Raw genomic sequence first — 18,657 nt, forward strand, 5'->3', positions numbered from 1 at the left:
GAAACATTTTTTGTTGTTGATTATGTTACAGCAATATATTCTGCACATTAATTTTCTGGTTTCAAGTCGGGCACATTTTAATGCGACACCGCCGACACTCGTCGTCATCGTCGTCATTCATCCTGGGCATCGGAAACAGGTAGGATGAACAATTTCTCTACATTTATCTCGTATTTTAGAAAGCTGCTGTTGCTGAGGTGTTTTTGAACAGCTAACTGTTTTAAGAGATGATGATAGATAGCTAACGCTCAGTTTGGGTGAGTGTGTGTGGAGCTCAGCTTGTTCCTCGTAGGAACTAACGTCAGCTAGCTTAGGTTGCTAACGAGCTGGTCTATCAACAGCTGGAGGCAGACAGCTGTCAACGTAGAACAGATCAGTGTTAAAGCTACCCAGCTTTGACAGTTCAGTGTGCTACACTAAATACGTCAAATAAGCACGGACTTATAAACGTCGTAAGCAGTGAAAGCTGCTATGACTTTGTAATGAATATCTGTGTCTCTTGCTTAAACCTAATCAAGTTATTGCAATGGACGATAAATGTCAGAGCTCTAGTAACTGAAGTGCCGTTTTAATGCTGTCTAGGTGATCGGATGAAAGGGCGAACATTAGAGGAGAGACATCTACCGACAAGGCACACGCCCTAAGATAACTCTGCAGAGCCAAAGGTGTACAGCACTGTGTTTAAAGGTCCTGACCATGGAGCTGGCACACAGTCTGCTGCTCAATGAAGATGCCTTGGCCCAGATCACCGAAGCAAAGAGGCCTGTCTTCATCTTCGAATGGCTCCGCTTCTTGGATAAAGTGCTCGTGGCAGCGAATAAGGTGAACCTGTACATATTTCTGGCATTGTTTTTCTGGGTGGGTTTTTCATTTGCGTTTCAGTTTGTGACTGTTGTCGTGCATTTGCGTGGCAGGTGGACGTGAAGGAGAAACAGAAGAAGCTGGTGGAACAGCTGACTGGACTGATCAGCAGTGCCCCTGGACCGCCAACAAGGAAACTGCTGGCCAAAAACCTTGCTACCCTCTACAGCATCGGGGACACCTTCACTGTTTTCCAGACTTTGGATAAATGCAATGACATCATCAAAAGCAAGGATGACACGCCTGCGTACTTGCCAACAAAACTGTAAGATCCCACTTAATACAGTCAGATATTCTGCTTGATAATATACACGTTTGCATTCATATATTAGATGTTCAGCACTGCTCTCAGTGTTTCAGGCAGAAACTGTAGCCCACCTTCAAGGGTATTAGCAGTTAAGCCCAATGTTAATCTGCAGAATGGCATTTCATGTTTAAAAGGGGGGGATTAAGTGTACATGACCAGATATTATCATGTGTCTCTTGGAAAGGAATCACAGTGGTTGAAGCTGCATCAGTGTTGTCCTGCAGTGTTCTACCATAGATAAGAATATGTATGGAGCTGTGAGGTTACATCTCATTCATGGCACAGGATATTAAGCCAGTCTGAATCTTCTCTAAAAGGAGATTTGCATTATGAAGATATCTGGAAATAAAAGAAACGCACAGTTATGGCAGATCAATTTCAAGAGAGAATCTGTTTTATATGTGCATTTAAGTTCTCTTCAACTATTGCATTGTTCATCAGTTTAAAGTGAACTATAATGTGTCCTTTCATTTCAATGCATTTTTCTTCCAGTGCTGCCGTGGCATGTGTTGGAGCTTTTTATGAGAAGATGGGCAGGATGCTGGGAAGCTCCTTTCCAGACACCATTAATAATCTTTTGAAGGCATTAAAGAGTGCTGAGGTAGGACTTTTAAGAGTACAATATTGGAAACTGGAATGCAGTTTTCCATTTTATAATAGCAAGAATGTATTAGGTCAGAGTGTGTACTGGAATATAGGAACATAAATGAATAACTAAATAGATTTACTCTTCAGAAACATGACATTTATTGGAATCCTCCTGTTTTCCCATACTTTGTTGATGTAGTCCCAAGGCAGAGGAGAGATCCTTCTCAGTCTGCAGAAGGTGCTCTATGGACTGGGGGGAGCTGCAACCTCATGTCACAGAGATATCTACAAGAATGCCCGCTCTCTTCTCACAGACCGGTCCATGGCCGTACGCTGTGCTGTAGCAAAGGTTGGTCTCAGAGAAATATCTAATTGAGCTGTAAAATAGTTACAGCTTACACTATATCTTTGCTATGTCATTTATGGTGACCAAACTCAAACGTGTCTTGCAAATCTCCACCTTACAGACCACTTCAACTGTATTGCATTGTCTTAGAATGTCTGAACTGTGAAATGTCGACCGTAAAAGATGATTTCCTGTTCAGAATACATAACAACCGTATATTGTACAAGCTGTAGGGCCAGTATATTGCAAAGACATGTATGAACTAAGCATTCAAATTGTCGATACGCATCATGAGTCTGCCTGTAATAGATTCAATGTGTCCTGTACGTGCATAGTGTAGACGTTACTAACAGGACTCCATCTTTATTTGCTCGTCTGATCAGTGCCTGCTGGAGCTGCAGAATGAGGCAGTATTCATGTGGACCACAGAACTGGAGAACGTGGCCACTTTGTGCTACAAGGCCTTGGAAGGATCTAACTATGGCGTTCGGGTAGCCGTGGCCAAACTGCTGGGGACCGTCATGGCCACGGCCCTGATGCCCAAACAAGCAGCGGGTAGATTAAATAGTTAATTTGTGTAGTTTCACATTCAGCTACTTTCCTGTTGAGCAGACTAACTCGCACCACTTTAGTTCTTCATGAGCTCAATGCTTCTTTCCTCAGTGATGCGTCAGAACGTGAAGCGGGCCACTCTGGAGGAGGTGCTGGAGCTAATGGCCACAGGCTTTCTGCGCGGTGGCTCCGGCTTCCTGAAGAGCGGAGGGGAGATGTTGAAGGGGGGAGGCTCTGTCAGCAGGGAGGTGCGAGTGGGCATCACACAGGTGAGGTGACTTCCCGAGCGTAAGAATCTGAGCCCGCATTATCTCGTTTCGACCACTTGACGCGTGCTCTTTCTTCATATTTCCCTTAGGCCTACGTTGTGTTCGTGACTACACTTGGTGGTCAATGGCTGGAGCGCAACTTTGCTACATTCCTGTCCCACGTTTTGGACCTAGTGTCTCACCCCCGGGCCACGCAGACGCACGTTGAGGCTGTGTACTCGCGCCGCTGTGTTTCCTTCATGCTACGCGCCACCCTCGGGGGCTTACTTGGAGAGAAAGCCCAAATTGCAGCCGGCAAAGAACTCTGCCAAGCCATCAGCAAACAAATGAGGGCTGTGGGTAAGGAGGATGGGGGGGAAATATCACGGTTCAGAGCATTACAGAGTAAGTACTCATCCATTATTATCACTTTTAATTCAGCCTTCATTCAGTTTCTACAATTCTTGCATGGCTGGCTCTTGTGTTGTCTACAGAGACGGTTTTTATTTTGTTGTGTGCGGAGATGGCTTTCCCTGTTTCTGCTTTCCTTCTTGCTTTCTGCCTCTGCTTCTTTTGGATCACTCTCCTCCTTTTTTTTTTAACCACAAGCAGCATCATAATGCCTGTAACATTATCCATTGCCAGCTCAGCATTTCAGTTACTCATGCTTGCATTATTGCATATTGCCGTTCTCTTATTGCATTACAGTCCCTAAGGAGCATGAACCTAACTCTCTCTGACTGTTGACGTCTGGCTTACACCAGCAGAAAAACTGCATGTGCCACTAAATTCACAGACACATTTAGTAGGAACAAGCCATTCCCCCCCCCCCACAGCAACAAGACATAACATTTGCACGTTTGTCCATCATTAAGTTTTATTGATTTCAGTTCCTCCAAATTTAATTTGTTCCCCCTGCATAACGGCACATCAATCATTTTTAAAATCACCTTTATCTCACTCAAAAAGGATGATTCTTACTCTGATTTGCTTTGCAACCTTTTAAACTGATGTAAACTCTGTCAAACATACGTTCTCTCGTTCATATTGTTGTTAAAACAGAAATTAAAAAGGATGTTGAATGTTGATGTCTCTTCAGATGTGGTCCTGTGCTCTTTACCGTTCTTGCTGCTTTTCCATCCAGTTGGATCTGTGAGACTTCTTGAAATGAGACTTTGTGAAATATTTATGCTAAGAGTAACTTTAAAAATGTGTCCTGGATACATGATGGCAGTGGGACCCCCTAGTGTATGTTCCCCTCTTCATTCTACAGTTGGCTCCTGCTGTCCCAAGTTGTATGGAATAACATGACAGTTCAAGAAGCAGCTTTAAATCTCTTCCGAAAGTCGTTTATTTTCTTTCCTTTTGTGTGATCTTTCTTGACCGTTGTCTATTTTTGCTCTGAGGATTTAAGTTCTTGATAAATTACCCGTCAGATAACCTAATCGGTGATGTTTCTGATTTCGAAAATGTTAGTGTTTTTCTCGTCACATTTATTCTTTAATACAACTATAATCTTTGTTTAATGCATTGGACCTCTGGATCCTCAGAGCAGTGTGGCCTATAGCAGCGTGCTCCTCAGTACGTTGAAGGATTGTAGTGTTGAATCATTTTCATAATGTGCGACAGCAACACATGGACTAATGTGGACAGCCGGTTATGTTGTTACAATGCGTTTTATGTAACACGGTAGAATTAAAAAGTGCCTTGTTTTTTGAGAAAGTTCTCAAACAAAGTTGCGATTCAGTGCAGGTCACCTTATCCATCAATGCTGCACACATTATTGATCAGTAACGGGTTACCTTATTGTTAAGGATCTTAGAGCTTAATCAACAGCCTTTTATACTAACAAACCGATCGTGTTTGTTTTTCTTTCTCTGCCGCTTGTTTTTTCAGAGGCAGTGGTGAATGACATCAGTGGAGAGAACAAGGCGGGGGCCGCTGATGTCTCCGCCAGTCAGCATGTCATGGTGTGTGCCCTAAAAGAGCTGGGCAGTCTGGTTCAGAGCTTGAGTGCTACAGCCTCGCCACTCATTCAGGAGCCTTCTATAGGTGAGACGGACAAAATATTAAATAGGACACATGTGTTTCGGTGCTCTTAACTCTCTATAAAGTGGGATTATATAGAAGATAATGCTCCTAACTGGAGTGAAGATTTGCTTACGAAGCCAACTTGTATGAATTTGGCCAGCATGTATTCTAATGTTTTACCTTCCTTTTAAGCAGAATATTAGCTGCTAACAGCAATGTAAATCTTACATCCACTTATTATACTGACTGCAAAAATGTTCACTGTATGCGCAATTGTCAAATATTACTCTTAAAGTAAAATACGTTGGAACCTCCCACCCAGAGGGAATTCATTTGGACTGGATTCCTTCACAACCTCGTAACATATTCCATGTCCTCTACGCCAGGACTCCTTGAGACTGTAACTTCAGTGCTGCTGCACCCCAGCATGGCGGCGCGTTTGGCCGCTGCGTGGTGCTTGCGCTGTGTCGCCGTGGCGCTGCCCTATCAGTTGACCCCACTGCTGGACCGCTGTGCGGAGAGAATCAACAACCTGAAGAGTTCGCCTGAGGCTGTGAGCGGCTACAGCTTCGCCATGGCTGCTCTGCTGGGAGGCATACACCAGTGTCCACTGGGTATCCCCCACTCCAAGGGCAAGGTGGGTGGCCTGGGAATTTCATCTTATTGGCTCCTTCTCTTGTAGATCTAGTCATTTAGGTCTTTCTACTTATTTTAGCCCTGATTGGCCTTCTGTACCCGCCTCATTGATTGCCCTACAGAGATTTAAGGGTTATCTGTGTTCTTTTCTTGTAGTTGGTGGTGAGTATAGCCGAAGACCTCCTGAGGACAGCTGCTCAGAACAGTCGACTGTCCCTGCAGCGCACGCAGGCTGGATGGCTGCTGCTGGGTGCCCTCATGACTCTGGGTGAGCCTCCCAGACAGCTCTCTCTTAGTTCTTCGCCTCGATTCGTCAACAGTACTGTCTCCCTCTCTTCTCGCTGACGACGTTTGCCACCACATTGCGTTTGTTCGTTCCCAGGTCCCTCCCTCGTGCGCTATCACCTTCCCAAGATGCTGCTGCTGTGGAGGAACGTGTTTCCTCGCTCCCAGAAGGAGCTGGAGGCCGAAAAGGCCAGAGGAGACTCCTTCACCTGGCAGGTCACCCTGGAGGGCCGAGCTGGAGCACTGTGTGGTAAAGCCAACACACCGCCCCGTATAGCTGCACATGCTCTGCAATGTGAGCGGACACACTTCTGACCAACGCGCCTGTTCCTTTTTCTTCTGTAGCCATGCGCAGCTTTGTGGCCCACTGTCCCGAGCTGCTTACAGAAGATGTGATCCGCAGACTGATGACACCCATTGAATGTGCCATGACCATGATGTCTCAGTGAGTGGGAGGCTTTTAAGTGTGATCGTTGTCTTTGTCACAGGATTTCAGGATTTTCGGACACGCTGTTCATTGATAACTACTTCCTGCATTTCTTTTGCTGTTTCCAGATTACATATCTAATGCTTGTAATGTTTTTTCAGTGTCCCTGCCATCATTAAGGTCCATGGTGCTCACCTGAAAGCAAGTGCAGCGATGGTGAGGCTGCGGTTGTACGACATCCTGGCTCTATTGCCTCCCAAGACCTATGAAGGTAACACAGTCACTTCTGCGTTTATTTTTCACAGACGTAAATTAAATTAAAATAACGTTTAAGGAAGTGTTTTTTATAAAAAAAAAAACGTTCTTCTTGTGCAGGGAGCTTCAACGCCCTCCTGAGGGAGCTGGTGGCCGAGTTCACTTTGACTGACAACTCGGCCAACACTACCACCTCCTTGCTGCGCTCTCTCTGTCACTGTGACGACAGTGTGCTCATGGGTTCATGGCTACAGGAGACGGACCACAAATGCATCGAGGATCAGGTGAGTGAAATCATCAGTGACATGATGAATTCAAATGCGACTACATGTTCTAAGAATAAAGAAATTCTCATTTCCTTTGTGAATTGTTTGACAATAACTTACCCATCTATTGTTACGTGAAGTCTTGTTCACGGCTGACTCTACTGTGTGATTGTTCCTAAACAGCTGCAGCCCAACAGTGCGTCTGGCAGCGGCGCTCTGGAGCACGATCCCTCCTCGATCTACCTGCGTGTTCCCGTAGGCGAGGCCATCCCGGGGCCTCTCCCTTTGGGTGTGTCCGTCATCGACGCTTCAGTGGCTCTGTTTGGCGTGGTTTTTCCACACGTCTCCTTCAAACACAGGTGAGGAGTTTAGTTGTTGCTGCGGACACGTCGACATGTTTGCAGCATGTCAACATTTAGCGTTTTATCTTTTTGTGATATGTTGTTTCTCTTGTTGGTTTTTGTTTTGTATTTATGTTCACCGTTGACTTGTTGTGAAGCTCTTGACACGCTTGTTTGTAATAAATTTGACCCGACTTACATGATTCAGGCTGCAGATGCTGGACCACTTTGCAGAGTGCATAAAACAGGCTAAAGGAATTCGACAGCAGGCGGTCCAACTCAACATCTTCACTGCAGTGCTTAGTGCCCTCAAGGTGAGATAACTTGTTTCATATCCTCTTAAGACAGAAATATCATGTTTCATTATTCGGGTAATATATACAATGAGAAATAATGTACCTCCTCCTGACTGAAGGGTTTGGCTGAGAACAAGAGCACTCTGGGCCCCGATGAGGTGCGTAAGTCGGCCCTGGCCCTGGTGATGGGAGCGTTGGACAATCCCAACCCCATCCTGCGCTGTGCTGCCGGAGAGGCTCTGGGCAGGATGGCTCAGGTGGTCGGAGAGGCTACCTTCATCGCCAGAATGGCACAGACCAGCTTTGATAAGTACGCATTTCATATCTGTATTGTCTGTGTTTTCTTTATTCTTAAGTCTCTCTCTATTCTATTATTCTCCTTGCTAAGATCAAGGTCAAACCACCGTTATAATCAGTGACAGAGAAAAAAAAAAACATTCACATTTTATTTGAAGTCAAGAATGTTTTCAGGAAGATACAAATTGTTTTTGGTTTTTCATTGTCCTCATAATCTATCTTGATCTGAATCTAGCTTACATCTCTACCCTTTGCTTTAATGGTGTGATCCATATCTCTTGTCCTCCTCTCTTTCCAGACTGAAGTCTGCCCGCGATGTAGTATCAAGGACGGGCCATTCACTGGCTCTCGGCTGTCTGCATCGATATGTTGGAGGGATTGGCTCAGGCCAGCACTTAAAGACCAGTGTCAGCATCCTTTTGGCTCTGGCCCAGGATGGGTCCTCTCACGAGGTCCAGGTACATTGAATTATGCAGGAGGAATGCATTTGAAAACCCACAATTGATAGAAAATAGGAAACTTGGTGTGTTTTTTTTTTTTCATCTAAACTGAATTACTATAGTTTGGTTTACTTGGAGGAACTTGTGTTGTTTTTTCTATTGTACTTTAATGTCTTAGCAATATTTAAATTAAAAATCATTATTTGTGCTTTATACATCACTATTCAGATAACCTCGATCTATTTTTCTTCCGACAGACATGGGCTCTGCATTCTCTGGCTCTGATTGTGGATTCCAGTGGTCCCATGTACAGAGGCTATGTGGAGCCTACGCTGTCCCTGGTGCTCACCCTGCTCCTCACTGTGCCACCGTCTCACACAGAGGTGCACCAGTGTTTGGGCCGCTGCCTAGGAGCTCTCATCACCACTGTGGGACCAGAATTACAGGGTAACTGTGGCAGAAATAGAATCACAAACCTCCTCGACTCTCTCACTTAATAATATTCCCATAAAATGCTTTTCCCCGGCCAGCAGGTGGCAGTGTAATCACACTAACAGCTGCTGAAGTAGACTTGAAGACATACCGTGTATCCTACAACTGCTAAAATTCTGTTTTCTTTTTGTCTCTCTTTCTAATCTCTGTCGTTCGGCTTGCTAGGAAATGGAGCCACTATCTCCACCATCCGCTCGTCCTGCCTGGTCGGCTGTGCCATAATGCAGGACCACTCTGATTCCCTTGTGCAGGCAGCTGCCATCTCATGTTTGCAGCAGCTGCACATGTTCGCTCCACGCCATGTCAACCTGTCCAGCCTGGTGCCCTGTCTCTGCGTAAGACATGATGAGACATTATGAGTTCCAGGCTCTAGCAGTTGTAGTTTCTTCTTAATCGTGATGATAATTTCCTGCTGTACTATGGGGTCCCTGCAGGTGCACCTATGCAGCTCTCACCTGTTGCTGCGCCGCGCTGCCGTCGCCTGCCTGAGGCAGCTCGCTCAGAGAGAGGCTGCGGAGGTCTGTGAGTATGCCATGAGCCTGGCGAAGAGAGCAGGAGACAACACTACAATCAGTGAGTGCAAATCTTGAACCTGACGGGAGCATTTTGTTTAGTAAACGTACCAAAGAGAGACACTGTGACTCTTACTGTGTTGACTCTGTCCCTGGATTAGAACATCTGAACATCACTGAAACTGGTCTGGAGGGCGTTCTGTTTGGCATGCTGGATCGGGAGACGGACAGGAAGCTGTGCGCTGATATCCATGATACACTGGGCCACATGCTGTCGTCTCTTGCCGTGGAAAAGCTTTCTCATTGGCTGAAACTCTGCAAGGATGTCCTGGCAGCAACTACAGGTACATCTTTTAAAGAAGTAAAGATTTCAAAATCAAGGCTAGAACATGAAACAAAGCATCACACAGCAGTCAAGGTAGGTTTATTCTAAAACCCAATACCAGTTTAAATGTTTTGTGTCTTTTCTTTTAAAATCCTTGTATTGTGACTGTGTCCATTTCCTCTTTCAGATGTAGGAGGACCGGTTGTAATCGAAGTGGAAAAGGATGAGGATGAGGAAGACTCTGAGAAAAAAGACGAGATGGACGATGACACCATGTTCACAGGCCTGGGTGAAGATGACAAGTCGAAGCCCTCTGTGGCGCCGCGCTGGGTGACGCGGGTATTTGCCGCGGACTGTTTGTGCCGCATCATCCTGCTGTGTGAGAATGACAAAGCACACTTTGACCTGGCAGCTGCCCGCTCTGCACAAGCCAAGAACCCCAAAGGTACGATCCACCATGCTACCAGAACAGAGGAGCTCAGAGGACTGGAGATTGATTTATGCCACCTGTGATCTGTGTCTGTGCTTCAAATTGATTTTCTAAAGTCATATACCGATATTAAAACTGTTGCTTACATACAGAACATATTTTCTACTAACCAATGGCCCAGCTGTTTGATTAGTACAGACTGTTTGTTTGGTTTCTATGTATTTTTGTGACCTCCAGGCAGTTCAAGTGTTGCTGCTAAATAAAGCTCCTTAATGTGCTTTAATGTAAAGATGGAAGAAAGCTAGAGATGAGTAAGCAGAAGTGGGAGGGATCCCCCCCCCCCCCCCCCCCGTGACAGACAGAGGAGCCGGTATTTATATAAGCTCCTCTGAAATAAAGCAGCCTTCTTCAGACCTACAGTAATGACACAGTGTAGTGATTTTGCAGCTCTGGAAGCAGCTAAGCCAACTTTAGTGACTGGGATTGAGTGGATGGCTGGTCTGCATATTGGTGTGTCCAACTAATCCCTTGAAAGGTGCACTTCAGCTGAAACTCAATGAAATCTAAGCGGAGCTTCAAGGTCAATATCTGGCTTCTTTGAGTCAGCCTTTAAAAAACTGATTTGTTGTGTCCTTCTGTATTGAATCTTTTCAATTAATTCTCAGGAAAAAGCAAACACAGTGACATTGGAGGAGGCAACATTTCTACTGTCTTGCTGACGTGCAAACCATCACCAAAGAACAAAAAAAGTACATATTACAATGACTGGCAAAGGTTGAAATGAACATAAATCTGTTATACATTCTATTTTCTGATTGATTAATGTGGCTTCTCACTGAGGTCACATTCCTGACAGTGATTTTCTAATTGTTTCCATTTCTCACTCAATCCTTGTTGTTCCATCTTTGTCCATCTAGGAGATCCGTTGGTGCTCCATTTGTCTGACCTCATCCGCATGGCCTTCATGGCGGCCACAGACCACAGTAACCAGCTGAGGATGGCCGGCCTGCAGGCCCTGGAGGACATCATTAAAAAGTTTGCGTCCGTACCAGAGCCCGAGTTCCCGGGACACGTTATCCTGGAACAATACCAGGCCAATGTGAGTCGGAAACGCATCAGATTGCATTATGCTGCAAGAGTCCCAAAATAATAATAACACAGCAAAAACAAAATAGAAAAAGTGAACATTGTACCATGTATACATTTAGGTCGGAGCTGCCCTCAGACCTGCATTTTCACCTGATACACCGTCTGACATAACAGCGAAGGCATGCCAGGTAAGAAACTCTGCTCTGTTACCATTTAGAAGAAACTTTATAACAGCTATTAGCTGTAAACCCTTTCACTCCGTAGCCCTGTTTGACGGGTGCACTGCAGAAATGCAGAGATGCACCTCACCAGCTCTGTTTGTACTGTAACATTAATTCTAATGAGCAGCCTTACAAATATTTATAGACTGTATTTATCGACAGTGATAGTTAATTGCTACTGCAGTGGCTCATCATCCCCTCAGAACCCTGCAGTGTCGTGTTTTCTGCCTTAATTGCGCGACGTATTTGACTGATGTGAAGAATGAGTGACAGTGGAAAAAAAAAAAACATGTCAGCAGTATTATTAAAAACCCTTCTCTCTTTGAAATGTTCTGTTTCTCTGGATTAGGGTTTGTGCTCCCAGACTTTTTCTGTTCTTGATCTCAGGGTTTCTCTTTTCTAAATGTAAAGATGAACTCGGAACAATATAGAAAACAAAATATAGATCCATAACACCTGGTACCACCCCAAGGGGGTAACATTACCTCGAGAGGAATGTGGCTGTTGTTCAAATAAGCAAAAAAGATGGCTCGCTAAGTACATTTGCATCTTAACTCGTTTGTAGCTCTCCTTCTCCTGCCCTTGGCCGTGAGACACTCTAATAGCACTTCTCCTCAGAATGATGTAATCTTATAATGTCTGCTCCACTTGTACAGCCCAAACATGTCCGCCCTATTTATTAATAACTGCTCTTTGACACCTCCAACCCCTTTAATTGGGGTTGGGGGTGTCAAACAGCCCCCTGTATGAGGGCTAATCCACCTTGGAACGCTCTGTTATGTAATGCAGGTTTTTTTAATTTATCTCATTAGTTTTAAGGCGGTGGGTGCTGTAAATGGTCAATTTGTTTCATCATTCATTACTTTGACCCCTCTATGTGACCACAGGTGTGTAGTACGTGGATTGGAAGTGGCGTAGTCAGTGACCTCAATGACCTGCGGCGAGTCCACAACCTGCTGGTGTCGTCGCTGGACAAGGTGCAGGCTGGGAAAGGCTCATCCAGTCAGCTGTACAGCGAGAGTGCCACCACGATGGAGAAGCTGGCCGTGCTAAAGGCGTGGGCTGAGGTGAGGCTGAGGACCTCGGTCCGAGTACTGTCACGTATTTGTTACATTAGAGATGATGAACATAATAAGGCTGACTATACACACCGGCTTTTCTTTCTCAGGTGTACGTGGTGGCAATGAAGATCAAGAAAGACGCAGAGTCGAAGCCTGCCAAACCAGTTCGAAATGGAGACGACGACTCGGATGAGGATGATCTGGGCGCCAACGTGCTTCCACCCGACAGCCTCATCACGTTGGTGCAGCCAGAGCTGCCCTCGCTGAGCCGCCTGTGGCTGGCCATGCTGCGAGACTACGCTCTGCTCACTCTGCCTGCTGAGTTTTCCAGTCAGCTGCCCCCTGACGGTACAAGACAGATTCTTCTCCTACAGAAGATCACATTGCTGTCAAATCTCTTCACACGCACGGACACACTGTACATTACATTGTAGACTTGCAGTGTTTCTAATAGTAGATGGATATTTTGCCAACTTCAAGCACTAGCCTTTGAGTTCTTTGCTCTAGTTTTGGTCCAATAAAAGTTGTGATTTTATTCTCTAGAGAGCAACTCGAGACATTACAAATATAATAAAATGTCAACAAAAACACTTACTATCATACTGTCAAATAGCTGTTTGATGGGCTAAGATGTTCCAGCACATTGTTGGAGATGTTATGGGGCACATGTACTGAATATTTCAGGTGGCCTTTGCATAAATATACAACTTAGGGGCATGCATTTGAATACGGTGCATTTGTAAACAATTCCAATCGCGTTTCAAAGTAATATGGTTAAACCCAAGGCATTTCCCATCGTTGTGTGTCCATGTTCAGGTGGAGCATTTTATACTCCAGAGACTATAGACACAGCAAGGATCCACTATCGCAGTTCGTGGGCCCCCGTGCTGCACGCTGTGGCCCTGTGGCTGAGCAGCACCGGGTTCGGCGCTGGTGAAGAGAAAGAAGAGGTCCCCTCATCTCTCTCCAGGGCTCCTGCCATCGCTCAAGCACCCTCCCCCACCACAAAGACCTTTGAGGAGTCGGTCAAAGACAGGATGCATCTAATGTTGGGTAAAGAGACACACACAGCATTTGTGGTATATAGTATTCATGTTACTGTGTTTTTACTGTCTGGCTCTTATTAAGCCCTGCCACTCCCAAAACCTACTTTTTCACAGTGACGGCTTTTTCTTTACCTCGCAGCCACAGATCCACCTCACATCTGCAGACAGTTACAGGGGTGGTGGTGGATAGAAAAAGAGAGTAGTATGAACACATCCTCAGTGTGTTTCTGTGTTCTGGCTCTCAGGTGTCAGTATAGAGTTCCTTTGCTTCCCCCGGCCCGAGGAGCCCATGGAACATGTGATGTCCTGCCTGCAAGCCCTATTCACTCTGCTGGAATCTCCAAGTGCTAAGATCCATATCGCAGAGGACCAGGTAAAGACACAAGTTTGAGTGCAAAGATTTGTATCACTTTAATAGAATTTGAATTTAAAAATGTATTTGAAATAATTTATAGTGTATAGATAAATATCAAAACCGTGTGCTGCAATTTTTATCTACATTTTTGGAAACGTTATTTGTACTTATTTGCAATTAAAAAGCAGCAATGCTGTCATGTGTTAACAGAAATTCAAGCACAATAGTAACTTTTACAAAGTACAAAATAAGAGAGAGTGGATTGTATGCATGGCCTCCATTGTTTACACCTGGCATTAATTATTTCATTAGTCTAGTTCAAGTGATATATTTGCCAGTGACTGATCACCACCTTAGTGCAAATATGTGGTGAATCCCGCAGGACCACGTGATATTTACTGGCTTTACAAGACAACAAGGATCGCTCCAATGCGCCATTAAACAATTACCCGCCACACAATAGATGATGGGATACTGAGAGCTTCAAAGGATACATAGATTGTGTTCTACAAATTCAGAAAAATGCTGTTTTTTTTTCATCTCTCTCCTGCTGCCACACAGACATTACAATCCACATACCATCTCTGTGTGCGTGGTAGTGGGGACATCCTTCTCGCTTTAGCCTATTTTATATATTAATGAAGATTTTCTGTTCTTTGAATAGAAAAGAAATACAATTTGAATTTCTGTTACCATACAGTGTGAAAGTGTTTGAAGATGTTTTTATTGGGATTGAAACGTCTGAGAAACTCTGTATAAAAAAACATTTATTACTCTGATAACTACTACTTGGCAATGAGCCAAGACGGTGAGTATAATGCGTCGAACATTATTACATCGATGTTCATATTCCCGGTGTTTCACAGGGACATTACTGTAAATGTCATTTCTGTTGTAGCTGCTGGCAGTGGAGCTGCTGAACGTGCTCCACAGGCTGCTGCTGACCCGGGATCCTCCTGCTGTACAGCTCCAGGTCATTGCTGTGGTACAGGAGACCATCAGGGCTGCACAGGACCATCTGCAGCGACAGAAAGCCAGCAAGGGTCAGGAACTAACACACTCTCAAGGCTCTGCCTTGTTTACATTACACTTAAAACACTGTTTTATTCTGAAAATGCAAAACTCACCGTGCTGTGAAAGATGACTGAAAGAAAGAGTGTTGATATCAATTTTAAGTCCATTAAGTTTTATCTTCATAGTCAAGTTGTTTCACATTGTGTGACTGTTTGAGTGATCTAGGTCACTATGATATTTTGTTCAGGCAAAGAGGAAGAAGGCGAGAAAGACTCTCAGCCCAGCCTCGGGGAAGGAGGAGACACCGGGGAGCTCGTACCCGGCAAGTCTCTGGTGTTTGCGGCCATGGAGCTGCTTGTGTTCGTCCTGGTCCGCCACTTACCACAGCTTAATGCACGCGTGAAGGAGTCGCCCAGCCATGTGCCTCTCAGGCCTCAGCGACTGCCCGAAGAAAGTGCCCGCCTGGTGGCAAACACAGTATCCATCCTGGCAGAACTGCCCTCTCTCTGCTCTCCTGCTGGTGAGGCCTGAAGCAAACTGCAACAACACACACACACACACACACACACCAGGCAAAATCTGAAAAAAGACACAGATCTGTAGACTCACAATACATATTGATAGCAAAGCTCTGTTCCAACTTGGATGTTTTATTTAGAATGATGAGCCTGCTTGGCCTGCATTGTTGAGGTTTGCGTCTGCTATTGATGAACTAAACTCTTAAACTCAAGCTGACGAAGGCTGTTTCTGCTGTGGTCTCTTTCTGCCTTTCAATGACCGTATGGTATTAGCTTTTTGCATTTGTGTGAGATTAAGAGCAAGAATGAATATTATTAGCATAGCAATGTGGAATTCGCTGTGAAATGCCCATTCCTCACAGTTTCTCTTCACCTTTTACAGGAAGCATGACCATCCTTCCCACGGTGCTCTTCCTAATCACGGGGGTGCTGAGGGAAGCTGCAGTTAAGACTGCTGACAACTCGGTGCCTGTGACCGTGTCAGCCGCCCTGCAGGGCATCAAGACCATCATCACCTCCCCTCTGGCCCGGGTGGAGAGCATGCAGACACAGTGGACCGGCCTTGTGAGGAGCAGCCTGGCGTCTGTACTCGAGCACTCGCAGCCAGGTAAGCAAACGCACACGAGTGTTTGACCGTGAGCTGTGGCCCTTTCTACGGAGGGGGTAAGAAAACAGTATGACATCATTATTCATTAACCGTTTTGCATGCTTGTTTGTGTATTTCTGTAGATGAGTCCAGGCCCGACATGGACGAGGTCAGTATGTTAACAGCCATCACACTCTTCCTGCTGTCTGCCAGCAACGAACTTGTAGGAGTAACCGTCCTGCAGAAAGGCTGCATGGACCGCTTCCGAAATGCCCTCAACTCTAGCGATCCCTGGGTAAGCACCTATGAATACAAACACAGCTGAGGTATGGCGAGAACCTCAACCTGGACACATTCTGAATGCCTGAACAAAAGGTGTATTCCAGATGTGTGTGGCCAAGTTAATTGAGTGATTTCATTCTTTTTTGCCGCAGGTTCAGGCACGGTGTTACCAGCTGCTGCTGTCAGTGTTTCAGCACTCCAGCCGCGCGCTGTCTACTCCGTACATCCACGCTCTGGCTCCAGTGATGGTGGAGAAGCTGAAGGCAGTGGAGCGCAGTCGGCCAGGGACTGCTGCTGAGCTGGAGGCTGTGCAGGAGGGCATCAGGGTCCTAGAGAATCTGGTCGGCATGGGTGAAGAGCAGAACCGTAAGTATGCCTCCGCCTAATGGACCAATACAATGCCGTATTGGTTCCATTAAAGTGTTTAGCTCCATTAAAGGAGGCCTCTTAAAGTGTTTAGCTCTGTGCCTTTGGATGTGCGCTGTCAAAGATCAGAGCAATATAGCATTGAAAGCTACATTTAGAATCCCTGCTCTGGTTTACTGTCAATTTAACTATTGATTCCAACATTATGTGATATAATATATTCTATTTCATGTATTCAAATTGTGTATTTTGTTTCCCCAATTATCTTGTTCCTGCTTCCTCTTGTTTTTATTTCCCAAGTAAAGCAAGCTGCACTGCGTACTTACAGAAAAATGCTATAAAACCGTTGATTGATTTCATACTTGTGGTATATTCAGTTTTAATATGCAGCTTGTGCTATGCATCACATATTTAGGGCCACTACTACAGAATATTTTCATTTTAAATTGATCTGCAGATAATTTCCTTGATTCATTGATGAATCTCTTCGCCTAAGAAATGTCAGGAAACCGTAAAAAGAATATCCATCACAGTTTCCCAGAGTTCACTGTGACGTCTTCAGAAGAAGAAAAACCGCAAATCGTTACATTGGAGTATTCCGGTTATTTGTGGCCTCACTTCCTTTTGTGTTCGGTGCAGTTAAACTCTCCCAGCCCTTTTCGGTCCATCTTATTAGTTTTGCCGTTGGTGATTATCTTTTTTTTTTAATGTCTCATTTTTATTATTTGTTTTAATAGGGGTGCAGTTGCTGGCTCTTCTTGTTCCAACTCTTGTCTCCTACCTTTTGGATGAAAATGCCATCTCCTCTGCGCCCCAAGTCTCCAGAGCCCTGCATGAGTTTGCTCTTCAGAACTTGATGCGGATTGGCCCCCTCTATCCAGCTGCGTTCAAGATAGTAATTGGTGCAGCACCTGAGCTTAAAATCCGTTTGGAATCTGCTATACGGGCCAACCAGGCCAGCAGCAGAGCCAAAGCTGCTGCCAGGCTAGCTCAGCCGACTGTGCAGGCTGCACCAACCATCAAACTCAAGACGAGCTTCTTCTGAAGTCCCCGAAATGAACCGTACACTCTTACAGCCTAAATTGACTTTGTCTCTTTAGGTTTGTTTTGCTGTCTGTCAGCAGAGCACCACATGTCGTGTTTGTGTCAGCTACAGTTTCTTAAGTGTATTTATTTATTCGACATGTCATCGTTGTTTTTGATGGGTGAGAACTCTTCTTGAAGTCATGAAGGAAATTATGTAAATATCATTAAAAGGCATTTGAATGTTCACTTTTTAAAAAAGCTCACTTTAAAATTCGTAGGAAGTTTTGATTGTGTGATTGTATCATTTGTGGACTTGATGCACATTTACAAAGGGACACAATTTACATCTTTTCTCCTGATTGTTGTCCTTTTTGTCTGGTCATCATCCCTCACTATCCAGAAGTTGATGTTAACTGTGCCATTTTTCTGTGATTTTGTTTGCATCACCATGTCCTTTTGATTCCAATCATGCATGTTTGTTACATGGCGCTGCTTTAGTACATGGCCTCAGGGTCTTCTGATTGTTACCGATTTGTTTACTGTTTCTTCTTTTTTGTTTGTGTTTTTCTTCTTAATTATGTTGTAAACATTCATTTTGATCATCGTTATTTTAAACAGAATGAGATTTTATTAGAGCCCATTGAATATTAAACGCATCATGCTTTCAAATTATTTTTTGGAGCAAAAAATGTAATTCTAACAAAGACAGTGAATTGGTCTGCTGATAAATGGGCGGGTGCTACATCATGTAAACTACAGTATGTGCTTCATCATATCATACAGGATGTGTATTGCTTATAATTGATTTTTGATCCATATCAGTCTGTGTAATTGCTACATGAATGGGTGAGCATCAGCTAACTTAACTTAGCAGATTGTTTGAAATGGTCCGATGTAACATTCCACCCTCATTTCTTTGAAATGTGAATAAAGTTGCTTTGACCTCACTGTGCTTATGTCTGTATACTATAACCGACGGTTGAACTCAGTTGTGTAATAGATACTAACGCAGGATCTATAACAGAATGTACAAGATTTTTACATTTCTAGTAAAATGGGTCAAATAAACAAGGAGGATGTGCCTTCGGGGAGTCCGGGTAAGTGAATCGAGCGCCCCCAACCAACATGCTGTGGGCGTGGTCGTTGTGACTGACGTCA

The 18,657-nt window shown here is 44.6% G+C and overlaps 1 protein-coding gene across 1 annotated transcript; it reads left to right on the plus strand.

The window, feature by feature from the left end:
* The first annotated feature begins 95 nt into the window (after positions 1 to 95).
* heatr5b (HEAT repeat containing 5B) lies at positions 96 to 18,440 on the plus strand. The gene is given in 36 exon segments (XM_079169075.1): positions 96 to 139; positions 583 to 822; positions 915 to 1,126; positions 1,661 to 1,769; positions 1,956 to 2,105; positions 2,486 to 2,657; positions 2,766 to 2,923; positions 3,013 to 3,262; positions 4,799 to 4,954; positions 5,320 to 5,570; positions 5,726 to 5,837; positions 5,952 to 6,104; positions 6,200 to 6,299; positions 6,443 to 6,552; positions 6,657 to 6,820; positions 6,986 to 7,161; positions 7,352 to 7,457; positions 7,559 to 7,749; positions 8,035 to 8,194; positions 8,434 to 8,623; positions 8,834 to 9,003; positions 9,103 to 9,231; positions 9,233 to 9,524; positions 9,693 to 9,950; positions 10,853 to 11,034; positions 11,144 to 11,212; positions 12,133 to 12,312; positions 12,414 to 12,654; positions 13,123 to 13,359; positions 13,598 to 13,725; positions 14,606 to 14,750; positions 14,969 to 15,241; positions 15,622 to 15,846; positions 15,969 to 16,120; positions 16,260 to 16,473; positions 17,211 to 18,440. Coding segments are annotated over 35 exon segments (6,249 nt in total). The 5' UTR covers positions 96 to 139; positions 583 to 696; the 3' UTR covers positions 17,519 to 18,440.
* The last annotated feature ends 217 nt before the right edge of the window (positions 18,441 to 18,657 follow it).

This window comes from Pholis gunnellus (assembly GCF_910591455.1).
Source record: "Pholis gunnellus genome assembly, chromosome: 11".
NCBI lineage: Eukaryota > Metazoa > Chordata > Actinopteri > Perciformes > Pholidae > Pholis > Pholis gunnellus.